We start from the raw sequence: 22,462 nt of genomic DNA on the forward strand, positions 1-22,462 counted from the left end.
TATTTACCTTTTTCCAATCATCTGGGACCTCCCTCAATCACCACGAATTTTCAAAGATAATGGCCAATGGCTCTGCAATCACATCAGCCAATTCCTTCAGCACCCTGGGATGCATTAGATCTGGACCTATGGACTTGTGCATGTCCAGTTTTTCTAAATAGTCCTTAACCTGTTCTTTCACCACTGAGGGCTGCTCACCTCCTCCCCATACTGTGCTGTCCAGTGCAGCAGTCTGGGAGCTGACCTTGTCTGTGAAGACCGAGGCAAAAAAAGCATTGAGTACTTCAGCTTTTTCCACATCATCTATCACTAGGTTGCCTCCTCCATTCAGTAAGGGTCCCACACTTTCCCTGACCTTCTTCTTAGTGCTAATATACCTGTAGAAACCCTAGGCGCCGGCTCTGTGGGTGCTCCAGGGCTGGAGCACCCATGGCTGGAGCACCCATGGGGGAAAATTAGTGGGTGTTCTGCACTCACCGGCAGCCAAGCTCCCTGCCCCACCCGCATCACCTCCGCCTCCTCCCCTGAGCGAGCTGCGTCCCCGCTCCTCCACCTACCTCCCAGCGCTTGCCACTGCCAAACAGCTGTAGCAAACTCCGGGAGGGAGGGGGGAGGAGCGGGAATGTGGCGTGCTCAGGGGAGGAGGTGGGAAAGAGGTGGGGCCGGGGCGGGGATTTGGGGAAGGAGTCGAATAGGGGCAGGGAGTGGGCGGAGTTGGGTCAGGGATTTGGGGAAGGGGTTGGAATGGGGGCAGGAAGGGGCAGGACAGAGGTGGAGTTGGGGCGGGGCCTGGGCAGAGGGGGGGGGTCGAGCACCCACCGGCGCCATTAGAAGTCGGTGCCTATGGTAGAAACCCTTCTTGTTACCCTTCACATCCCTTGCTAGCTTGTAACTCCAATTGCACTTTGGCCTTCCTGATTACACCCCTGCATGCTCGAGCAATATTTTTATGCTCCTCCCTTATCATGTGTCCAAGTTTCCACTTCTTGTAAGCTTTCTTTTTGAGTTTAAGCTCACCCAAGGCTTCTCTGTTAAGCCAAGCTGGTTGCCTGCCATATTGCTATTCTTTCTGCACATCGGGATGGTATGTTCCTGCGCCTTCAATAAGGCTTCTTTAAAATAAACCTTGGGGCTGGATCAGAACTGGCCCCTCTGCGGGCAGGGGGCAGAACCAGCCCTCCCCAGACCACCAGCCGGGTGCCCCCATTTCCCCCCCGGGAAAAGAGTAACAAGGGACTGACGGGAACACGACTCCACATCCCTCCAGCAATGGCTGCCGTCTCCTTTGCTAGCTGCCCCAGGGATGTGACACACACACACCCCGCCCACCCATGCATGTGTTGTACGGATGGGCTTAGCCGTGGGGATGGCTGTGACCTGCATGCCAGGGGCTGAGTGTCCCCAATTTCTCCATCACCCCATGCCAGGGCCCCCATTTTCCTCCTGTGCAGGGGCTCTGTGCATTCCCCATTCCTCTCTTCCCCCCGTCCCCTCATTTCCCCTCCCAGCCATGCCAAGGTGGCTGGTTGGGGAGTCTCTCTGCACAATGGATGGATTGGGACTTTGGGAGCTGTTATTACACAGGGGCTGTGCCAGGCAAAGCCCCTCTGGCCGAGCCTCCCCTATGAGCTGGGTTACGTCTCCACCAGACCAGGGGCAACGGGGGGTCCCTGGGATTCAATGACCATCGACTGAAGGGACAGTATCTGGGGACACTGGGTTTGCCAGAGCAGGGGGCGGACGGATCTTCTCCCCCGTCTGAAGGGAGGGGGCCGGAGGGAGCAGCAGGACGTCACCAACACAGGATGAAGGGACAGGATCAAAGCATGGACCAACAGGACTCACGGGGGGAAGACTCGTGAGAGCCACAGGAACAGGCTGCGCTGGGCAGGAGAGACCGAGGACAAAGCCCAGCCCAGGGTGGAGCTCTGCCACGGGGGTGTTTAAGCTACAGGAGAGTCTGAGGAGTCATCATGGTTGCAGGGGCTGGGCGGGGCGCTGTGTGTCTAAGCTGCCAGGGCAGGTGCTAGGCAGAGGGTCTGCACCCCGAGAGTGTGCCCGGGGACCCCAAGACAGGGTCCGGGCCTGGGCTCTGTTCAGACTCTGGGATCCAGTGGCTGGGTCCACTCACAGCAATCTGGTGAGTGGCCAAGAGGGGGCGCTCGTCTGGCACACGCTGTCAGGCTAAGGGAGTGCGGGGTGCTCACCCTGGGCAGGCAGGGGAACAAGCCAGGTCTCTGCTGACACAGGCTGGCACCAGCTGTAAATCAATTTCACTCCATTCAATTATTGTTTAACTCAAGCCCGGCCTGAGTTCTGGGGAACTCTTATCTGATTGTGGAACTGGTACAAGAAGCGAGGGCCCCTTTCTCGAAGCAATTTTGTTGCGTGACTTGCCCCGTAGAAGGGTACAGGCCCTAAGCCTAGCACTGGCAAGGGGATGTTTGCAGAGCAGGGCGATAGCACAGGCGGTAAATCCAGGGCACCCAGCTCAGCCTGCACTCTGGAGAACGCCATCTGACTGCGGGACCTGTCAGAGACAACAGAGAATTGGCTCTTGCCCAGTGAACGCCTGGGGAAATTGCAAGGACTTTGCAGAGTAATTCCTGCTCTGCCGGCACAGCCCCCACCGTCCTGGGGCAACTGCTAGCCGGAGAAATGGCACGGAGAACGGAGGGGAAGGGAGTCAACTGTTTATCTCTGTGGCAGCGTGGGCCATGCCTGTGCCAAGCATCCTGACCCCAGGCTGTGTTGTGTGTTGGAAGAGAGTTTGACCCGGTCTGAGTGGCCTGCTGGGGGCAATCCCAGAGGCTGCCCTGCAAGGGGACGCTTGGGGTCTCAGCGAGGACTAGCGTAGGGAGAGCCATCCAGCTGCCACACTAGTCCTTGCCATGGCTCTGGAAGGAGACTTAGCTGCAAACAGACCCCCCGTTCCTGGGGGACTTCTGCTCTAGGGGGCCGAACACCCGCACAAGCCAGGAGGCTGTGCTGGGGAGACCGAGGCGGAGGCAGGGAAGCTGCATGACCTGAACATGAGCAGAGCTCAGGTTCTCTGAAAGGGGAGCTCAGTGGGATAAAGGGGAGCAGAATCCCTGCTCTTTACTCACCGCTGATCAGGTAACATGAACCCGAGGCCTGGCCCATTTCTGGGAGTCAGATGCCCCTTCCCAGCTCCCGCACGCGTGTGTCACATTGGCAGGTGTGGTAGAAAAGGTGCTTCAGACATCAGCCCTTGTATCAGAGGCCCATTGTGAGACCTGAGGCCTGAATTAAAGTAGTGGTCAAGCCTTGGTAATATAAAGCAAAGTTAGCAAGAGAGAATTGGCTGTGAGCAAAAGTCAGGCTGTGTACACGCTCACAGAACCTGGCAAGAACAGGGCTGGTATTGCAAAAACACACACATTTCTGAGAAGTGCTAAGCACAGGACACTCACGCAAACACATTCCAGAAGGGTGGTACCAGAATACCCTGATACCAGCACATTCCCCAAAGATAACAGGACATCTCTAAAAGATAAGGTCAGGATGACAGTGAGATGTTTTGATCGAACCAACGTGTATAAGGTGATGGGTGGCAACTAACCATGTCAGAGGGGCAGTACGTAACTTGTTTGTATCAGTGTGTAAAATGAAATCTCAGAGGAAGTGTCTTTGGGCGGACTAGGGAGCAGTGGAAAGTCCCGCTGCTGACTGAGCTGCATCTGTTGTCACAGGCATCCATGTGATCCCCATAGTCTGCCGGGCGCTATTACTGTGCTTCGTCGGCAATAACCTACCCGAGCGCCTTCGCAACGTAAATGGATCTTGTGATGATTGGGTGGTTCGATCGAGGTTTGTTGTGCCAGCTACCTGCACAGGGCTGGGACAGCACACAGTGAGAAAACACACACACACACACACACACACACACACAGCCAAACATCTGACAGGGCCTGACCCACTGGAGTTGTTGGCAGACATGTCCATGGCGGGGCTGCCAGGATGCACCCTGCTTTGCATGTTCCCCAAGGGTGGGGTACGCAGCTACCTATTGACTGTTCGTCCTGGGCCATAAATCCATCCACACTGGGGAGGGAAGTTCCCCCAGGGCTGAACACCTCAGGTCTAAATGACCAGATCTGGGCACAGGGGAGATCCTGGACCTCTCAGCCAGAGAAGCACAGAGACAGCAAGGGAGAGAGAGCTGGGAGGCTCTGAAGGGTTGGTCAAGACCCCAAAGCCTCCAGGGCAGGTTGGGTGGCCTAGTGTGCAGAGCACCAGGCTGGGTGTCAGGACACCTGGGTTCTTTCCTCAGTTCTGCCACTGACCAGCTCTGCGACCCTGGGCAGGCCCCTTCCCCGGCCTCTTCCTCCCACCTACCTATTTCCTGTATCAAGTGCAGACGGCACCTGCCGCTGCCAATGTCCTGCCCCCCGGAGCACATGGTTCCAGGACCAGCACTTCCTCCAATGCTGTGTGGAGTGTCACTGTCTCAGCACACAGCCAGGGCCCACACCACAGTACCAGGGATCCTGGGCTGGGCTCCAAGGGCCCATGGTTTGAGGAGCAAGATCCGAAATAAGAAGCTGTCAAATGAGAATTTCTGCCAAGACACCCAGACCTAGGACAGGGGAGAACAGCTCTGACTCTCAAACCATTATCGGCACATCCAAGGCTGGGCTAAGGTAATCCAGGGGCCTGGGCACCCCACCGCATAGCCCTGCCCCCACCCAGTCACCCCATGTTACACAGTGGGAATTTTCTGTAATATTTTTATGAATCTAATAGGTGCCTCAGTTTCCCTCCATACTTTTCATTGCTACCTGTGGGGGCAAAAGAGTTAGGTCTGCTCTCAGGGGCAGCGCAGGACCTGAGTGGTCAGGGGAGCCTTGCTGACTGGGCCACAATGAATGGGGTCATTGAGGAGCTTCCCTGAGCCGATCGCTGCCAGATGAGGGGACTCCCCAGTGTTTGACCAACACAGCGATGCTGCCTGAGTCTGGAGAGAGCCTGAGCCCAGTGCTGTGTGCATCTGTGGGAGCTGCCTGAGTGTGACCAGTGCATCGATGCTGACTGAGTCTGCTGAGAACCTGCTCCCATCACTGGGACAGGGGGGAGCTGCCACTTGTGTTTCACTGGGGTGCTGTCTGCCAGCCCACTGCTCTGGGGCGGCTCATGAACCTGGCCCCTGCAGATACAGCCTGGCAACTGAGGATAGTGCTGGGGCACCTCCTGCCACTCTGGGGTGAGGTCCCTGCTGCCGTCTCCTCCATCCTTCCTGTCTCAGCCCCATGGAGTGTCCTTTAAAGTCAATAGTGAATGAAGCAGCCGAGTGGCACCTGGTGTCACCTCCCCTGGGCTGGGCACGGGGACAGCAGGAGTGGGCACCGCCCCACCAGCACAGGGGGGAGGGGGAATGGGGCTATGAGAAGAGAATCTGGGAGCTGAGCTCCCATCCCTGGGGATCTGGTGTGAGCATCTGTCAGTGAGTGACGGCGCCTCCTGCTCCTGCCCCATGGAAACCCTGGTGAGCTCCGCCCTGCCCCCACCTCCCCTCACCCTATGTAGCCCCAGGGACATTCCCTTTGTCCTCCCTCTTACCCCATGGAGCTCCAGGGGAGTCTTCTCTGCCCCCCGCCTCCTCCTGCCCCATCTCACATCTCACACTGAGCGGGGCTCACCCCTCCAGTTGGGGGCAGTTGTGTCTCACACACACCCCTGCCCAAGACCCTTAACATGGACCAGGGGTTCTCAACTTTCTGAGTCCCAACCCCGCAATGTGCTTTAAAAATTCCACAGCCCAGCTGTGCCAGAACAACTGTTTTTCTGCATAGAAAAGCCACAGCCGGCATTGGGAGTAGCAAGAAGGACAATTACTCGGAGGCCCCACGCCACAGGGGGCTCTGCGAAGCTAAGTTGCTCAGGCTTCGGCTTCAGCCCCAAATGGAGGAGCTCGGGGCCCCGGGCTGCAGTTCCTTGTGGCAGGGCTTCGGCTTTCTACCCTGGGCCCTACTGAGTCTAATGCCGGCCATGCTTGGCAGACCTACAAAAACCTGCTCGTGGCCCCAGGGAGCCCCAGACCCCAGGTTGAGAACTGCTGACATGGATAACTTCCCGCTGCCGTTCAGCCACATGCATGGATCCCGTTCCCAGGCCTAGAGCCGCCTCCCCTGCATCTGCCTCCCCCCATCTCCGGCCAGAGGGGATCATGCTCCAGAAGTAGCCGAGCTCTCAGGTAGTTGGGTGCTGCTGGCACTGCTGATGCCCCCAGGTCTCCCCAAGTGTCTGGACGGCTGCCCCATGGTGCTCTCTGGATGGCCGCTTCTCTGCTGCCCTGGCTGGGGATGGGGGCACTCAGAGACCTTGACCCAAAAATCCTCCGCACCATCATACACTTCATCACGCAATGCGTGACTCCCTCCTGGGTGGCCTCAGCACAGGGGTGAGAGGCTCCAGCTTCATTCCCACCCCCTGCCCCAGAGGCTGGGGACTGCAGCAGGAGGGGAGGCTCAGCTTAGAGGATGAAGGGGCTGCAGGGCTCACCGTGCCCCCAGAGGTGGCACCTGTGCTCCCCCAAGCCCATGCTGTGTCCACCCAGAGCAAGATTCCCTCCCAGTACATGGTAACTAAGGCGAAGGTGCACTGAGCCGGGAGCCAGGAGCTCTGCTCCCATGTCTGCTGTCTAGCGCACATCACAGCTCTGGTTACTGATTTGTTACCTGCACACTCCACCCACCTTTACCCTCCGTGGGCTCAAAGCATAATCCGGTTAATTTAGGCACCTCCGCACTTTCTCAGTTCCTACAGTTCCGGGCAAAAGGTACTTAACCTTACCCAGCTCCCAGGGCTCCAGGCATAATTTTCTGCAGGTTTGCAGGGCCTTTTACCAGTGAAAGAGCCTTGCACAGTAATATCCTTAACCTCTGTTTATTAACAGCTACCCAAACAGAATACACACACTAAACAGACAATAAGGCAGATGGACTTTTCCTGGGGGCCAGTCAGTGTCAGGTCATCTGAGGCTCCAGCTGCTGCATTGAGGGCTGGCAGGGTGCTGAGGTCTGGCAGCTCTGATCTTGGGCTGTGCCCTGGAGTTAGCGTCCAAAGAACTTCCTTCCTTTTGGACCCCAGTTTATATAGTGTAAGTTGAGTCTAGCTTAGCTGTACCTGAACCAATCATTGTAAACTAAAGTCCTACAAAACAATCCTTGCCCATTACAAAACAATTCTTTACCCAATCAGACCCCACCACCTTAGTTGGTTTAAATCTTGCAAAATGAGTTATGGACTAGACAGAAACAATCAAAGAACCAGACAGAGACCACACAGCTAAACAATAGAGAAGTGGGGACCACAAAGGCAAAACAATAGAAGTACAGATTTCACAATCACAACTGTTGTTAAGTGGGTTCTTGCCAGACCGAACCGTATCAAACAAAGTTTTCTTAATGATCTTAAGATCTGGTGGTGGTGGTACTATTAGGACAGGAGTGCCGCCTTAACAGCCCCATCTTAGATTATTTTGATATAATTTAGGGGGAATGTGAGGATGTGACTCTCTGCTTCTTGGCTCAGGACTGTTGCAGAAAAAAGCCTCAGACCTTACAGATTAGTGCCCCGTACTCAGGCCGCTTCACCTAACCCAGACAGATTCCAGCCCCGGTTACGTTTTGATTTTTTGGCGCGTGTTCAGGGCACTGACCAGACATTGGTTTGTCCGCTGCAGAGGGTGGGAAGAATGATCCTGGGGGCTACGCAGGGGTCTGGGTTCTAGGACGCCTGGGTTCTAGCCTTAGCTCTGCCGCTGTCTTTGGCAGGTCCCCTCCTGTCTGGGTGCCTCAGTTTGCTCCTCTCTAAACTGGATCTATGACATATGTGCGCTTCATAAGGGTGTTAACAGCCAGCCCAAATCTGAAAGCAGCCATGGAAATGACACCCCACCAGTGTGTGCACAGAGCCAGGGCCCACAGGCGACTGACACGACGGTGTGGAAGTGGAGAAAGGGATAAAGGGAATTTGAATGCAGACATTTTAGTTACTAGGAATAGAGCAAGAGTCAGGCTAACACTAACTCTAATAACGCAAGACTTCAAGCCAGGGCCTGGGCGAGTGGGAAAAAACTGTAAGAGATACTGTTTTTCAACCTTGTGGTAGATAAGAATGGAACACAGACTGTAGCAGGAACTGCTGAGAAAAGTAAGATATCAGGAAGGAATATGTATAAACAAGATGTGGTTGTTGATCATTGTTGTATGCAACCAAAGGCATAAATGCTTGCCCTAATTGTTTATCAGGAGGAGACCTGCCTAGGAAGGGGGAATCCCTGTCTGTGTGCACTCTCCCCCTTGCAATTGCTTGAAAATAAACTGTCTCTGAATTGCTGCAAACAACCTAAGAGTGAAGACTGTGTTTTCTTCCACAACGGGGAAATTCTTCTCCACAGCAACTGGGTTGTGTGACGCAGCTCGTGTAAATGGACCCGTGCTAGTGCCTGTAAACAGCAGGGCGGGTGCAGTTGTGCGATGGGTGCTCGGCCCAGCCGCCCGAATAATTGATCACCACAGGTCACCAGCCCCTGGCTCCTTTCAATGGGTTCATTGTACAGCCGATGACCCTTGATGGGTCATTGAACAAGCTAGATAGTGCTGATGCCAATCTGCCTGGGGGTGTCACGCAGAAACCCAGCACAAGTTTGAAATACAGACATATCCTACATATGTCTGTATACAATGCATACATATACATTCCTAGGAAGGAAAAATCAGTTTCACACATACAGAATGGGAAGAGACTGTCTAGGAAGAAGTACGGCAGGAAGGGATCTAGGGGTTATAGTGGACCACAAGCTAAATATGAGTCAACAGTGTGATGCTGTTGCAAAAAAAGCAAACATGATTCTGGGATGTATTAACAGGTGTGTTGTGAGCAAGACACGAGAAGTCATTCTTCCGCTCTACTCTGCTCTGGTTAGGCCTCAGCTGGAGTATTGTGTCCAGTTCTGGGCACCGCATTTTAAAAAAGATGTGGAGAAATTGGAAAGGGTCCAGAGAAGAGCAACAAGAATGATTAAAGGTCTTGAGAACATGACCTATGAAGGAAGGCTGAAAGAATTGGGTTTGTTTAGTTTGGAAAAGAGAAGACTGAGAGGGGACATGATAGCAGTTTTCAGGTATTTAAAAGGGTGTCATAAGGAGGAGGGAGAAAACTTGTTCACCTTAGCCTCTAAGGATAGAACCAGAAGCAATGGGTTTAAACTGCAGCAAGGGAGGTCTAGGTTGGACATTAGGAAAAAGTTCCTAACTGCCAGGGTGGTTAAACACTGGAATAAATTGCCTAGGGAGATTGTGGAATCTCCATCTCTGGAGATATTTAAGAGTAGGTTAGATAAATGTCTATAAGGGATGGTCTAGATGGTATTTGGTCCTGCCATGCGGGCAGGGGACTGGACTCGATGAACTCTCGAGGTCCCTTCCAGTCCTAGAATCTATGAATCTATGAATATCTATAACTCACAATACAAAGGTGATACCAACATATAAATGAGATTATTGTACTTGGCAAATCATAACATTTTCACAGACACCTGACATGGCATATCTGGTCAGATTCATTGCAATTTCGTAATATTGGTATCAACAATATCATAGAGTGTCTCCCAGATTCTATACAGCGTCACAGTGATGTCCCCATGCCACAGAGCGGGGTTATGTGTTTTCCTTTAAACTTTCCCATTTTTTCATTATTTTTTTTAATTGCTTGCTATTTAATCAATTGTATCTGCTTGAACTGTATGTAATGATCTGTGGGTCAGGGAAGCGTCCAGAGCAGAGAGAGCCCCCCGGAGTGGGGACACCCTCGCCCATGCCCTAAGTAACCACAACCAGATTGGGGGTTGAGTCAGGAATCCTGGGCCCAGCCTTGTTGGGGTTACGAGGACCCTGCCACACAGGAGAGTGGAAGGGGAGCCTCGAGATCAGGCAGGTCTCTGGGTAAAGGGAGTGGGAGCGAGGACTCAGATCCTTTCGCTAGCCCATTTCACTGGGGTAGGATATAAGCTAATCGCCCGCTTACATTTACAAACGCCGTCTCTCCCCTGCGGCTGCGTTTGGGGGTCTGGGTCTGTGCCCCTTATTTTGGGGAGGAGAGAGGGGTGTGTGGCAGCTGGAGGTGTGGTTGGCACATGGCACCCAATAGGGGAAAGGTTCTTGATCCTATTCCCTGCCCTTCTGAGACAGCCAGTCCTCCATTCTAGTCCCAGATCAGTGCCGGCACCCCCTAGAGGGGAAAGGCCCCATGTCCCATTCCCTGCACCCCTGAGTGAGCCAGTCCCCCATCCTGGGGCTGTATGGGAGCCAGTGCCCCCTAGAGGGAAATGGGCATGTGCCCTATTCCCCGCCCTGCTGAGCCAGCCAGTCCCGCACCCTGGGGCTGGATCGGGGTTGGCACCCCCAGGAAAGGAAAGGCCCTGTGTCCCATTTCCTGCCCTTTCAGCCAGCCAGTCCCTCTACAGCTTGGGGCTGGATCAGAACCAGCCCCCTCTATGGGCCAGGGACAGAACCAGGTCTCCCCAGCTCACCGACCGGGCGCCCCCATTTCCCTCTCAGGAAATCAGTAACGGGAGTGATGGGAACACATCAGACTCCGGCTGCCATCTCCTTTGGGGGCTGCTCAGTGCGGCTGCTCCCAGGGCTTTGACCCACTAGTACCTGCGCTGTACGGATGGGCTGTACCCACAGGTGGGGCTGTGACCCGCCTGCCACAGGCTGTGTGTGTGTCCCCCCCATTTCCCCAGCAGCCCCCCATGCCAGGGTCCCCCATTCTCCTCCTGTGTCTGGAGCTCCGTGCGCCCCCCGTTCCTCTCTTCCCCCATCCCCTCATTTCCCCTCCCACCTGTGCCACGGTGGCTGGTTGGGGAGTCTCTCTGCACAATGGATGGATTGGGACTTTGGGAGCTGTTATTACACAGGGGCTGTGCCAGGCAAAGCCCCTCAGGCCGAGCCTCCCCCATGAACCAGGTCACGTCTCCACCAGACCAGGGGCAACGGGGGTCCCTGGGATTCAACGACCATCGATTGAAGGGACAGATTCTGGAGACACTGGGTTTGCTGGAGCAGGGAGAAGATCCGTCCACCCCGTCTGAAGGGAGGGGGCTGTGTGGAGCAGCGGGATGTCACCAACACAGGATGAAGAGAAGGGATCAAAGCTTTAAACAGGACTCCTTGGGGAAGACTCGTGAGAGCCGTGGGGAACAGGCAGCGCTGGGCAGGAGAGACCAAGGGCACGGCCCAGCCAGGGCACGGCAGGCCAGCTGGGCTAGAGAAGGCCCCGTGTTTCAGATCACAAGCTGTGCATGGCAGCAGAAGGGTCCTGGGTGGCTCTTGACAACTCCAGCTCAGATCAGGGAAGAAACTGAGGCAGGGGAACGCAGATCAGGTTGGGATCAGCAGGTAGGTCTGTGTCAGACGTCTGTGCAAAGTGTCTGTGTGTCTGTGATACACCTTCCAGGTGGGCCGATGAAGAGGCATCCAGCACCACCCACCCTGCAAAAGGCCAGGCAATGTTTGCAGAGACTGAGGTGCTGTCAGGGCGTTGGCACAGGCGGTAAATCCGGGGCACCCAGCTCAGCCTGGATTCTGGAGAATTCGATCTTATTGCAGGACCTGCCCAGAGACAACAGAGAATTGGCTCTTGTCCAGTGAATGCCTGGGGAAATTGCAAGGGCTTTGCTGAGTAATTATTCCTGGTCCACCCACACAACTACCACTGGCCCTGCCAGCCGGAGACATGGGCCCAGGAGTGGGGAATGGAGAGGAAGGGGCTGAACTGTTTATTTCCATGATGGCCTGGGCCAAGCATCCTGACCCCAGGATGAGTTGTGTATTGTGTTGTGTGTTGACCATGTCTGAGAGACCTGCCAGGGGGCAATCCCAGACGCCGCCTACCAGGGGGTGCTTGGTGTCTCAGCGAGAACTAGCGTGGGGAGAGCCATCCAGTCGGCACGTGAGGGCCTTGGCTTTGGAAGGATCCTTAGCTGCTGGCCCATCCCCTCTGGAACGAGGATGTCTCCATGTGAGGCCGGCCTGGCCAGGGGCAGGGAGCTTCTGAGTGGGGCCATGGGGCAGAGACAGACCCCTATTCCTGGGGGAGTTCTGTTCTGGGGGTCAAACACCCCCAGAAGGCCGTGCTGGGGAGGCTGAAGCGGCAGGAAGGAAGCTGCATGGCCTGAACGTGGGCAGAGCTCGGTGGGATAAAGGGGAGCAGAATCCCTGCTCTTTACTCACCGCTGATCTGGTAACGTCAGCCCGGGGCCTGGCCCATTGCCGGGAGTCAGACGCCCCTTCCCAGCTCCCTCAGACGTGTGCCACATCGGCAAGCACAGCCGGGGACCGACCCGCTGGAGTCGTCTCTGGACATGTCCATGGTGGGGTTACCAGGACGCGCCCAGCTTGCATGTTCCCCGGGGGTGTGGTGTGCGACAGCCTGTTCACTCTGCCTTTCCTGGGCCATAAATCCATCCGAACTGGGGTTGGGTGCCTCGGGTCTGAATACGGGCTCCAGGAACGTGGGAGATCCTGGACCCCTCAGCCAGAGGAGAAGCGCAGAGTCAGCGATGGAGAATGAACTGGGAGGTGTCTCAAGGGCTGCTCTAGACCCCAAGCCCTCCAGGGGCAGGTTGTGTGGCCTCGTGGGCAGAGCCTCTGATTGGGGGTCAGGACACCTGGGTTCTTTCCTTGGTTCTGCCACTGACCAGCTCTGGGACCCTGGGCTGGTCCCTTCCCCAGCCTCATCTTCCCACCTACCTATTTCCTGTACCAAGTTCAGAAGGCACCTGCCCCTGCACCCACGGCTCCCCAACGTCCTGCCCCACTCAATCTCACACAGTTCCAGTCCCTCACCCCGTATGACACAGTGGGAATTTTCTGTAATATTTGTATTAATCCTATGGGTGCCTCAGTTTCCCTCTGTACTTTGCATTGCTACCCATGAGGGCAACAGGGTTAGGCCTGCTCTCAGGGACAGCCCAGTACATGAGGTGTGGAGGTGTCTTACTGGCTGGGCTGCAATGAACGAGGTCATTAAGGAATCTGCCCAAAGCAATCCCATCTCCATGCACAGTCCCAGAGAGACAATGGGAAGCCCAATGAGAGGCACATCCCCTGCCCCCAGGAACCAGCCACCCAGAGGAAGGAGGTGTCCCCCACCTCTCAGCAGAGGAGCTGAGCAGAGACCCCAGTTCGAGCAAGGTCACAGGCAGGGGCTATTCCAAGACACTGGTTAAAAGCTGGGGCATAGCACCCACTCTGTGGGGCCGGGACACCCCGTCCCTTCCTGCCTGGTCCGTGGCCACCCACACAAGCTGTTTTCTGCGGGACCGCTCCCCTCCACCCTCACCCTCTGTCCTCAGGCAGGCTGGTGTCCTGCCCAAAGGAGGAGGGGCTCGGCCCATGTGTGCCCCACAGAGGGGTCAGCGTATGGCGACCCCTGCCAGCGGCTGCACAGCAGAGCCAGGATGGGACGGCAGCCAGTGCCACGTGGTGCCCCCTGCTGGGCACTGCTGCTCCTCCCCAGTGCTTCTAACCAGCCAGAGCACAGGGCACCACGTCTGTCACAGCCCACGAATCCCCTAGTGAGCCAGTGTTAGCCGGAATGAGGCATTTGGAAACAGAGCTTCCCTGGGCAGATCACTCCCAGACTGGGGTACTCCCTAGGGTGTGACTGACACAGCGACGCTGCCTGAGTCTACTGAGAGCCTGAGCCCATCAACGTGAGGGGGGATCTGCCCCCTGCATTTAAGTGGGGCAGGGGCACTGTCTCCCAACCCACTGCTTTGGGGGGGCTTCACCAGCCGCACCACCTACAGCCTCGGAGGTGGGGATAATACTGTGGTGACCCGTGCCACGCTGGAGGGGGGGTCCCTGCTGCTGTCTCCTCCACCCCTCCTGACTCAGCCCCATGGAGATTCCTTAAAATCAATATTGAATGAAGCAGGAAGCAGCTTAGTGGTACCTGGTGCCACCGCCCTGTGCTGGGCACGGGGTCAGCAGGAGTCGAAATGGCCCCACCCCCAGTGCAGGGCGGGGGTGGGGAATGTGGTTATAAAGAGAGGGGCTGGGAGCTGAGAGCCCATCACTGGGAATCTGGTGTGAGACTGGCACCTCCTGCTCCTGCCCCATGGAAACCCTGGTGAGTCCCCCCTGCTCCATCTCGTCCTGCCCCATAGAAATTCTGGGGAGCCCCCCTACACCTTCACCTCCTCCTGCCCCATGGTAACACCAGTGACTCCCTCCTGCCCCAGGGGGTCCCACTGCCCCCTCTCCTGTCGGTAGCACAGCAGGGGCCAGGGACAGGAGATGTGAGTTGGGGGCTCTGGGTCTGTGCCCAGACTCAGGGGTGCTGATGTTGTGGGGTCCTGTTCAGGTGCCGGGACGGATGCCTAGGGCTGGACTCCTTCTGCTGCCCCTTCTCCTCTGCTTCAGGCCAGAGACTGTCGGGAGCATCAACACAGCCACGCTCAAACAGATCGTGGATCATGTGAATGAGTGAGTAACCGGCCTGGGGGAAAGGGGGGAGCATCTTGGTCCTGCCCCGCACCACTAGCGGTGAAGAGCACAGCAGGGACCCCTTGTGTCTGCTGGTATTAGAGGGTTACCTAGAGCCACTGCCTCAGAACCGGGGATGCAGGGGGAGATGCAGCCCAGAGCTGGAAGGGGTGTTTCTAGGGGTGCAGAGGGAGATGGAGCCCTGCGCTGGGAGGGGTGATTCTGGAGGTCCAGGGGGACATGCAGCCCCAAGCTGGGAGGAGGTGATTTTGGGGGTTCAGGGGGGAGATGGAGCCTGAGCTGAGAGGGGTGATTCTGAGGGGCTGAGGGGGGAGATGGAGTCCGAGCTGGGAGAGGTGATTCTGCGGGTTCAGGGAGAGATGGAGCCACAAGCTGTGAGGGTGATTCTGGGGGTAGAGGGGAAGATGGGGCCAGAGCTGGGGAGGGGTGATTCTGGGGTGCAAGGGGAGATGGAGGCCGAGTTGAGATGGATTATTCTGGGGAGCTGAAATGTTTCCATTTCAGCTTTAGCAGCTTGACTTTTATGTTTAATATAATATGATATCATACAATATCAAAGTCTAGATGTTTTCTTGTATATTAGACGCAGTAATATAATATAACAAAAGTAAAAAAAGTATCAGAGAGGTAGCTGTGTTAGTCTGGATCTGTAAAAAGCAAAAGCGAGTCCTGTGGCACTTTTAAGAGTAACAGATGTATTGGAGCATAAGCTTTCATGGGTGAATGCCCACTTCGTCGGATGTAAAAAAATAAAGTCATAACTAAACGTTTCAATCTAAACAAATTGTTCTGATAATTTTTCATCAGAAAATTACACAAAATCGATGTATTCCCTTGAAACCTTTAGATTTTTTTGAATCAGCCTTTTCCTAGGGAAAACTGTTCTGTCTGAAGTATTTTGACCAGCGATAGTCATGTGCTTGCTGTACACTCCCTTTGGAATAAATCAGGGCCAGATAACTTGCACCCAAGAGTCTTAAAAGAACTGGCCGAGAGCTCTCTCAGCAATTGATGTAGATTTTTAACAAAACTTGGAACCCTGGGAAAGTTCCATAGGATGGGGGGAAATTCAAGGTTGTGACTGTATTTACAAAGGGTAAATGGGATGGTTTGGGGAAGTATAGGCTGGCACCTGACACCAATCCTGGGCAAAATCTGTGTGTGCTTCTATTGTCCCCTCACCTCAATATCAGGGTTCTCATCCTCCCCCCCCCCCCCCCCGCCGCCATGCCAGTGGCTCGGTGTGTCTCCCCATTTCCTCTGACATTGACCCTGGGCAGAATCATGGGAATGCTTCATACAGGGCACTAAGAATAAAGAATTAAAGGATAGAAGGGGAATTCGCACCAGCCAGCATGGCTTCATGGGAAACAAAGTCAGTATCCTTCTGGGATGAGATTTGGTGTTTGGTTGATAACAGTAACTGTGCTGCTGGAGGACGATGGGCCAGGAGGTGACGGGAGGCTGGGATGGAAGCTGCCTTTGGAGAGACACAACAGCTCTTACCTGGGAATGACAGAGGCCAGGTAGTTGACCTCACTATGTTGCTCAGAGGTGTGAAAAATTCACCCCCCTGAGCGACATAGTGAAGCTGACCTATGCCCTGGTGTAGACTGTGAATTTGGTAGGGCCCTACCTATAGGATAAGTGCTCCCCAGTATTATGAGGGTGAGGAGGTTAGATTTGGGCATGGAAGGCTGAGCATTAGCATGACTATTCATGATCACGCTCAGGCCCTATAATAGGGCAAACCACCATGAACCCGGCTTCATTCCCAGAGGCTGGGCCTGAGCTGGAGTGGGTGGGGGGATCTCCCATTTCTGCTGTCTAGCACACATCACAGCCCTTGTTACTGATTTGTTACCCGCACGCTCTAGGGCACCCACCTTTACCCTTCCGTGGGTTCAAAGCATATCCCGGTTAATTTAGCCCCCCCACGCTTAACCAATTCCTAGGCCTCAGGGTATAACCTCGTTAATTTAAGTACCCACCTTACCCAGTTCTTAGGGCTCAGGGCGTAATTTTCTGCAGGTTTGTGGGGCCTTTTACCAGTGAAAAAGCCTTACACAGTAATATCCTAACCTCTATTTATGAACAGTTACCAAACCTGAATACACAGTGGAAGCAGACAATGCTCACCACTCCCAATAAGGCAGACGGACTTTTCCTGGGGGCCAGTCAGAGTCAGGTCATCTGGGGCTCCAGCTGCTGCATTGAGGGCTGGCGGGGTGCTGAGGTCTGGCAGCTCTGATCTTGGGCTGTGCCCTGGAGTTAGCGTCCAAATAACTTCCTTCCTTTTGGACCCCAGTTTATATAGTGAAACTTGAGTCCTGCTTAGCAATACCTTACCCAATCATTGTAAACTAAAGTATGACAAAAGAGTGGTTTTCACCAATCCTAGCCCATTCCAAACAATTCTTTCACCAGTCATCTCCCACCACCTTCATTGATTTAATCTTGCATTAGTTTGCAACAGACAGAAACAAAGAATCAGACAGAAACCACAGAGCTAAACAATAGAGAAGTAGGGACCATAAAGGCAAAACAATAGAAGAATAGATTGAACAATCCTGAATGTTGATAAGTGATTTCTCACCAGATAGGGTGACTAGGTGCCCGATTTTTGACCGGAACGCCGAGTCGAAAAGGGACCCTGGCAGTGCTGGTCAGCACAGCTGACCGGGCCGTTAAAAGTCCAGTCGGCGGTGCAGCAGAGCTGAGGCAGCCTAGTCCTTACCTGTCCTGGGGCACCACACTGCACCCCGGAACCAGCCAGCAGGTCTGGCTCCTAGGTGGGGGGCGGGGCACGGGGTTCTGCGCGCTACCCCCACACTGCACACCAGCTCTGCACTCTCGGGAGCCGGGGGGTGGTGTTTGCAGGTGAGAACAGCACGCACGGTGCACTGTGGAGCCTTCCTCCCCCGCCCCCAGAAGCTGGACCTGCTGGCCACTTCTGGGGCACAGCGCAGTGCCTCAGGACAGGCAGGACACTGTGCTGTGCCCTAGAAGCAGCCAACAGATCCAGTTCCTGGGCGGGGGCCAGGGAGAGGGGCAGGAGGCTCTGCAGGGCACCGTGCCGCTCGTGCTGCTTTAGCCCACAAGTACCTCCCCGCCCCGCCTAGGAGCCTGACCTGCTGGCCGCTTCTGGGGCACAGAGCGGTCCCTCAGGACAGCCAGGCACCAGACAGCCTGCCTTAGTGCCACTGACCATGAGCCATCCAGCCCCAACCTGAACCCCCTGCCCCAGGGTCCCCACCCTGAGTCCCCCCCAAACCTGGAGCACCCTCCTGCACCCCAACCCCTCATCCCTGGGCCCACCCCAGAGCCCTCACCCCCCTCCTGCACCCCAGCCCCCTGCCTCAACCTGCAGCCCCCTCCCATATTCTGAATCCCTCAACCCCACCCCCCAGCCTGGAGTCCCCTCCTACACCCCAACTACCTGCCCCAGCCCACAGCCCCCTACTACACCTGGAGCCCAAACCCCCACTGAGAGCCCAAACCCCCTGACCCAGCCCAGTGAAAATGAGCGTGGGGGAGAGCGAACGACTAAGGTAGGGGGAATATAGCGAGTGGGGGCAGGGCCTCTGGGAAGGGGTGGGGCGGGGCCTCAGGAAGGGGTGGGGCTAGGTTGTTTGGTTTTGTGCCAATAAAAAGTTGGCAACCGTATCGCCAGACAGAACACTGTCAAACAAAGTTTTCTTTCAAGATCTTAAGCTCTGGTGATGGTGGCGACTATTAGGACAGGGGCGCTTTCTTAACAGTCCAATGATACATTGTTTTGATATACTTTAGAGGGAATGTGAGGATGTGACTCTGTTTCCTGGTTCTTGGCTGCTGCTGCTTACTGTCAAAAAAGGCCTCAGACCTTACAAATTAGTGCCCTGTCCTTTGCCAGTTATGAGCCCCCAACCCTCCCCAATTCAGCGGCACAAGGCCACTTCAGACAGAGGTGTGGAATGAGAACCCAGCTCTCTAACTTGGCAGACGCAGAGACTTTCACAGATAATATGCCACATATATGTGCCATTGTTAGCCTCCCTCATGCTCACAATCCCTCCCACAGCCTGGGACAGGGGTAGGCACCACCATGTTGCATGACAGACACTTAACAAAATTACCGGACTCAGTGACGGACATCGGGGGTGAGGGGAATTATGTCATTCAGTTATTCAACCTGGGGGGGAGGGATAGCTCAGTGGTTTGTGCATTGGCCTGCTAAACCTAGGGTTATGAGTTCAATCCTTGAGGGGGCCATTTAGGGAACTGGAGTAAAAATCTGTCTGGGGATTGGTTCTGCTTTGAGCAGGGGGTTGGACTAGATGACCTTCTGAGGTCCCTTCCAACCCTGATATTCTATGAATGAACAGGAATCATCAAGTGATCCATTCCTGTTGCTCATTTCCAGCTCCTCGCAAACAGAGGTTAGGGACACCATCCCCACCCATCCAGGCTAATAGCCATTAATAGACCTCTCCTGCATAAATGTATCGAGGTCATTTTTGAAATCTGTTATAGTCTTGGCCTTCACAACGTCCTCCGGCAAAGAGTTCCACTGGTTAACTGTGCGTTGTTTGAAAAAATACTTCCTTTTGTTTGTGTGAAACCTGCTGCTTATTAACAAAGACTTCAAAGGGGGCACTAGGAAGTGAACCAAGGACCACTCGATCTGCAGTCAAACACTCTACCCCTGAACTCTACCCCCAGCTGAAGGTGAAGACACATGGGACCATGGTGAAACAGGAATTCTTCTGGGGACGTTCTAGGGCCTGAGTTATGCAGGGGGTCAGACTAGATGATCAGGGCTGGCCTTAGAGCCTTTGAAACTATGAATTTATGAACCTAAAGATGGCTGTAACTGCTAGTGTGAAGGTTGCTGCTCCTGTCCAAGAGGAGATGCTTTGTCTGAGGTTTCCTTGGGGAGAGGCACCAGGATCCCTGTTCCCTCTTTCTCATAACCTTCCTTGGACAGAGCACATCACAAGTTCTCCCCTTTTGTTCTCTAACAGGAAACCTCCATCCACCAGATCTGTAATTCCTCCCATCCTAGCACAGTCGCTGGCTACATTTCCTACCCTGACTCTCACCCCATGGATCTGGTATGTACACATACATTAGCCAATCATTACATGAGACAAAAGGTTTAGATTCACAACTTGAAGGCAATGAGTGAATTAGAACTTAACATAACATAACATAAGAACGGCCGTACTGGGTCAGACCAAAGGTCCATCGAGTCCAGTATCCTGTCTACCGACAGTGGCCAATGCCAGGTGCCCCAGAGGGAGTGAACCTAACAGGCAATGATCAAGTGATCTCTCTCCTGCCATCCATCTACACCCTCTGACAAACAGAGGCTAGGGACACCATTCCTTACCCATCCTGGCTAATAGCCATTAATGGACTTAACCACCATGAATTGATCCCGTTCTCTTTTAAACGCTGTTATAGTCCTAGCCTTCACAACCTCCTCAAGTAAGGAGTTCCACAAGTTGACTATGCACTGTGTGAAGAAGAATTTCCTTTTATTTGTTTTAAACCTGCTGCCTATTAATTTCATTTGGTGACCCCTAGTTCTTGTATTATGGGAATAAGTAAATAACTTTTCCTTATCCACTTTCTCCACATCACTCATGAATTTATATACCTCTATCATATCCCCCCTTAGTCTCCTCTTTTCCAAGCTGAAGAGTCTTTAATCTCTCCTCATATGGGACCCGTTCCAAACCCCTAATCATTTTAGTTGCCCTTCTCTGAACCTTTTCCAGTGCCAGTATATCTTTTTTGAGATGAGGAGACCACATCTGTACGCAGTATTCGAGATGTGGGCGTACCATCGATTTATGTAAGGGCAATAATATATTCTCCATCTTCTTCTCTATCCCCTTTTTAATGATTCCTAACATCCTGTTTGCTTTTTTGACCGCTTCTGCACACTGCGTGGACATCTTCAAAGAACTATCCACAATGACTCCAAGATCTTTTTCCTGACTTGTTGTAGCTAAATTAGCCCCCATCATATTGTATGTATAGTTGGGGTTATTTTTTCCAATGTGCATTACTTTAGGGGCAACTCCAAGGGAAATACTGTTTATGGAGATATCAATCTAAATTTTACATGAGTTTTGTTATCTTCCCTTTAGGTTCTATCCATGGAAATTCACCCATACTCGTCTGCCGAAAGATCAAATCATGGAAATCTGCCTCCAGAGAACGTGGAAGGCTGACGCAGACGGGGAACTAAAAGATGCCCACATTCAAATCAAAACAGGATGTTGAGAACTGACTGTTGCAACGCTGGCCCCCACCAGTCCCTAGGACAGGGGTGGCCAACCTGAGCCTGAGAAGGAGCCAGAATTTCACAGGAATATGTCAGCAGCCCCCCATCCACTACCCCCCTCCAGCCCCAAGCACCTCCCGCCCACCAGCAGCCCCACCAATCAGCGCCTGGGAATCTGGGAATTACCTTCTGTAAAAACTCATCTTCTTTCGAAAACGTGTGGAAATAGCTGATTCAAGAAGTTGTTGACAGATGGATAGTACGCGTCTATCAGCAGCTCCTTGGGTCACCAGCCACTGTCAACCAAGCCAGTTGGCAGACTGAAGGCAGGGCAAGAATGCTGGAGCAGAAGATTCTTTGCTGTTGGGATACGTGACATCACAATAAACTGATACAGAAACACACCTGGACACCCACCCAGAGAGACACGCACCCACAGTAGCTAGTAACATTTACAACATTGAGAGATGCACTCAAAATCTCTAGGAATTTTGATTTGGGGAAGGGGATCATAGGTGCTGACTGCATGGGTGCTCCAGCCCTGGAGCACCCACGGGGAAAAATTAGCGAGTGCTTAGCACCCACTGGCAGCCGAGCTCTACCCTCCCCCCAGCCCATCTCCCGCTAACCAACTCCGCCCCCTTCCTCCCAGGGCCTTCTGCCTGCCACAACAAACAGCTGTTTGGCTGCATTCAGGACGCTCCCAGTGGGTGGGGGAGGAGCAAAGCCGTAACTCACCCAGAGACGTGATTTTATGAAAAGGTTCGGAGGCCCAGAAACACGTTGAAAATGTTGGAAGGCCCTGTGGGAAGGAGCAGAGCGTTGGGCCTGTGGGGTCGATACGATGACTCAGGGGAAGCTCTTTGGGGCAGGGAGAGCTTTGTGTGGCTGGGCAGGGCCTAGCAGAATGGGGCCCCGGGCTCAGACTGACGCTGTGCAGCCAGTGGCAGTACAAACAAATAACAATGGGGGGGGACAAAGCGACACATCTAATCGTTGGGATTTTACACAAAGACCTTTCAGAAGAGCCCCAGACGGTGTCTGAGCTGGCTCGGATGAGGCAGCAAGGGGCAGCGCAGCCTGAGCCAGTGAAACTGCCAATCCCCCAGGGAGCAGTGGAAGCAGGCCCAAGCCGTAGCAAAGAGCGGGTCCTGCCGGGAGACGGGAAGCAGGCAGATGGCAGCTCTGTGGGACAGAGAGTGTCTGTTTGTTCTGTATGTGGACGGCACCTGGCACAATGGGGCTGGTCCCTGCGTGGGGCCTGTACACAATGCTAATAAAAGAAGGGGATTTGTTGGATTACTGGCGAGCTCTGAATCCCCTGAGTGCACAGGTGGCAGGTGACGGGGCAAGCCCTGGACAGACGGGATCTGCCCAGCCAGGGCAGCATGTGCAGGATGGGGAAGGGGAAAAGCCATTGGAAGTGTTTCCGCAGAAGCAAAGAAATCAGGGAACCAGCCCAACCATGGCGGAGTGAGGCTGTTCCCTGGGCTAGATCTCCACAGACAGCAGTCATGGGCAGGCTGGGAGGGATGGCCTGGATTCACTTTGGATTGGCTCCAGTGTAAATGAGATGAGAATTGTCCCAGAAGGGCCCAGGTACAAGAGTGACAGACACTGTAGGTTTAGCCTGTGAATAAAAAAA

The 22,462-nt window shown here is 54.2% G+C and overlaps 1 protein-coding gene across 2 annotated transcripts in view; it reads left to right on the top strand.

The window, feature by feature from the left end:
- The first annotated feature begins 14,099 nt into the window (after window positions 1-14,099).
- Window positions 14,100-22,462, top strand: part of LOC135976355 (uncharacterized) — a 143,232-nt gene continuing 134,869 nt past the window's right edge. Inside the window, exons 1-2 of one of the 2 annotated variants that reach the window (XM_065571571.1) lie at window positions 14,100-14,163; window positions 14,398-14,519. In XM_065571571.1, the coding sequence (XP_065427643.1) occupies window positions 14,152-14,163; window positions 14,398-14,519 (134 nt within the window). In that variant the 5' untranslated portion in view covers window positions 14,100-14,151. Of the gene's footprint in view, window positions 14,164-14,352; window positions 14,520-22,462 lie in introns of those variants that run through there. The other variant, XM_065571570.1, reaches the window with a different exon arrangement.

Source organism: Chrysemys picta, chromosome 17 (assembly GCF_011386835.1).
Source record: "Chrysemys picta bellii isolate R12L10 chromosome 17, ASM1138683v2, whole genome shotgun sequence".
NCBI classification, from domain to species: Eukaryota; Metazoa; Chordata; order Testudines; family Emydidae; genus Chrysemys; species Chrysemys picta.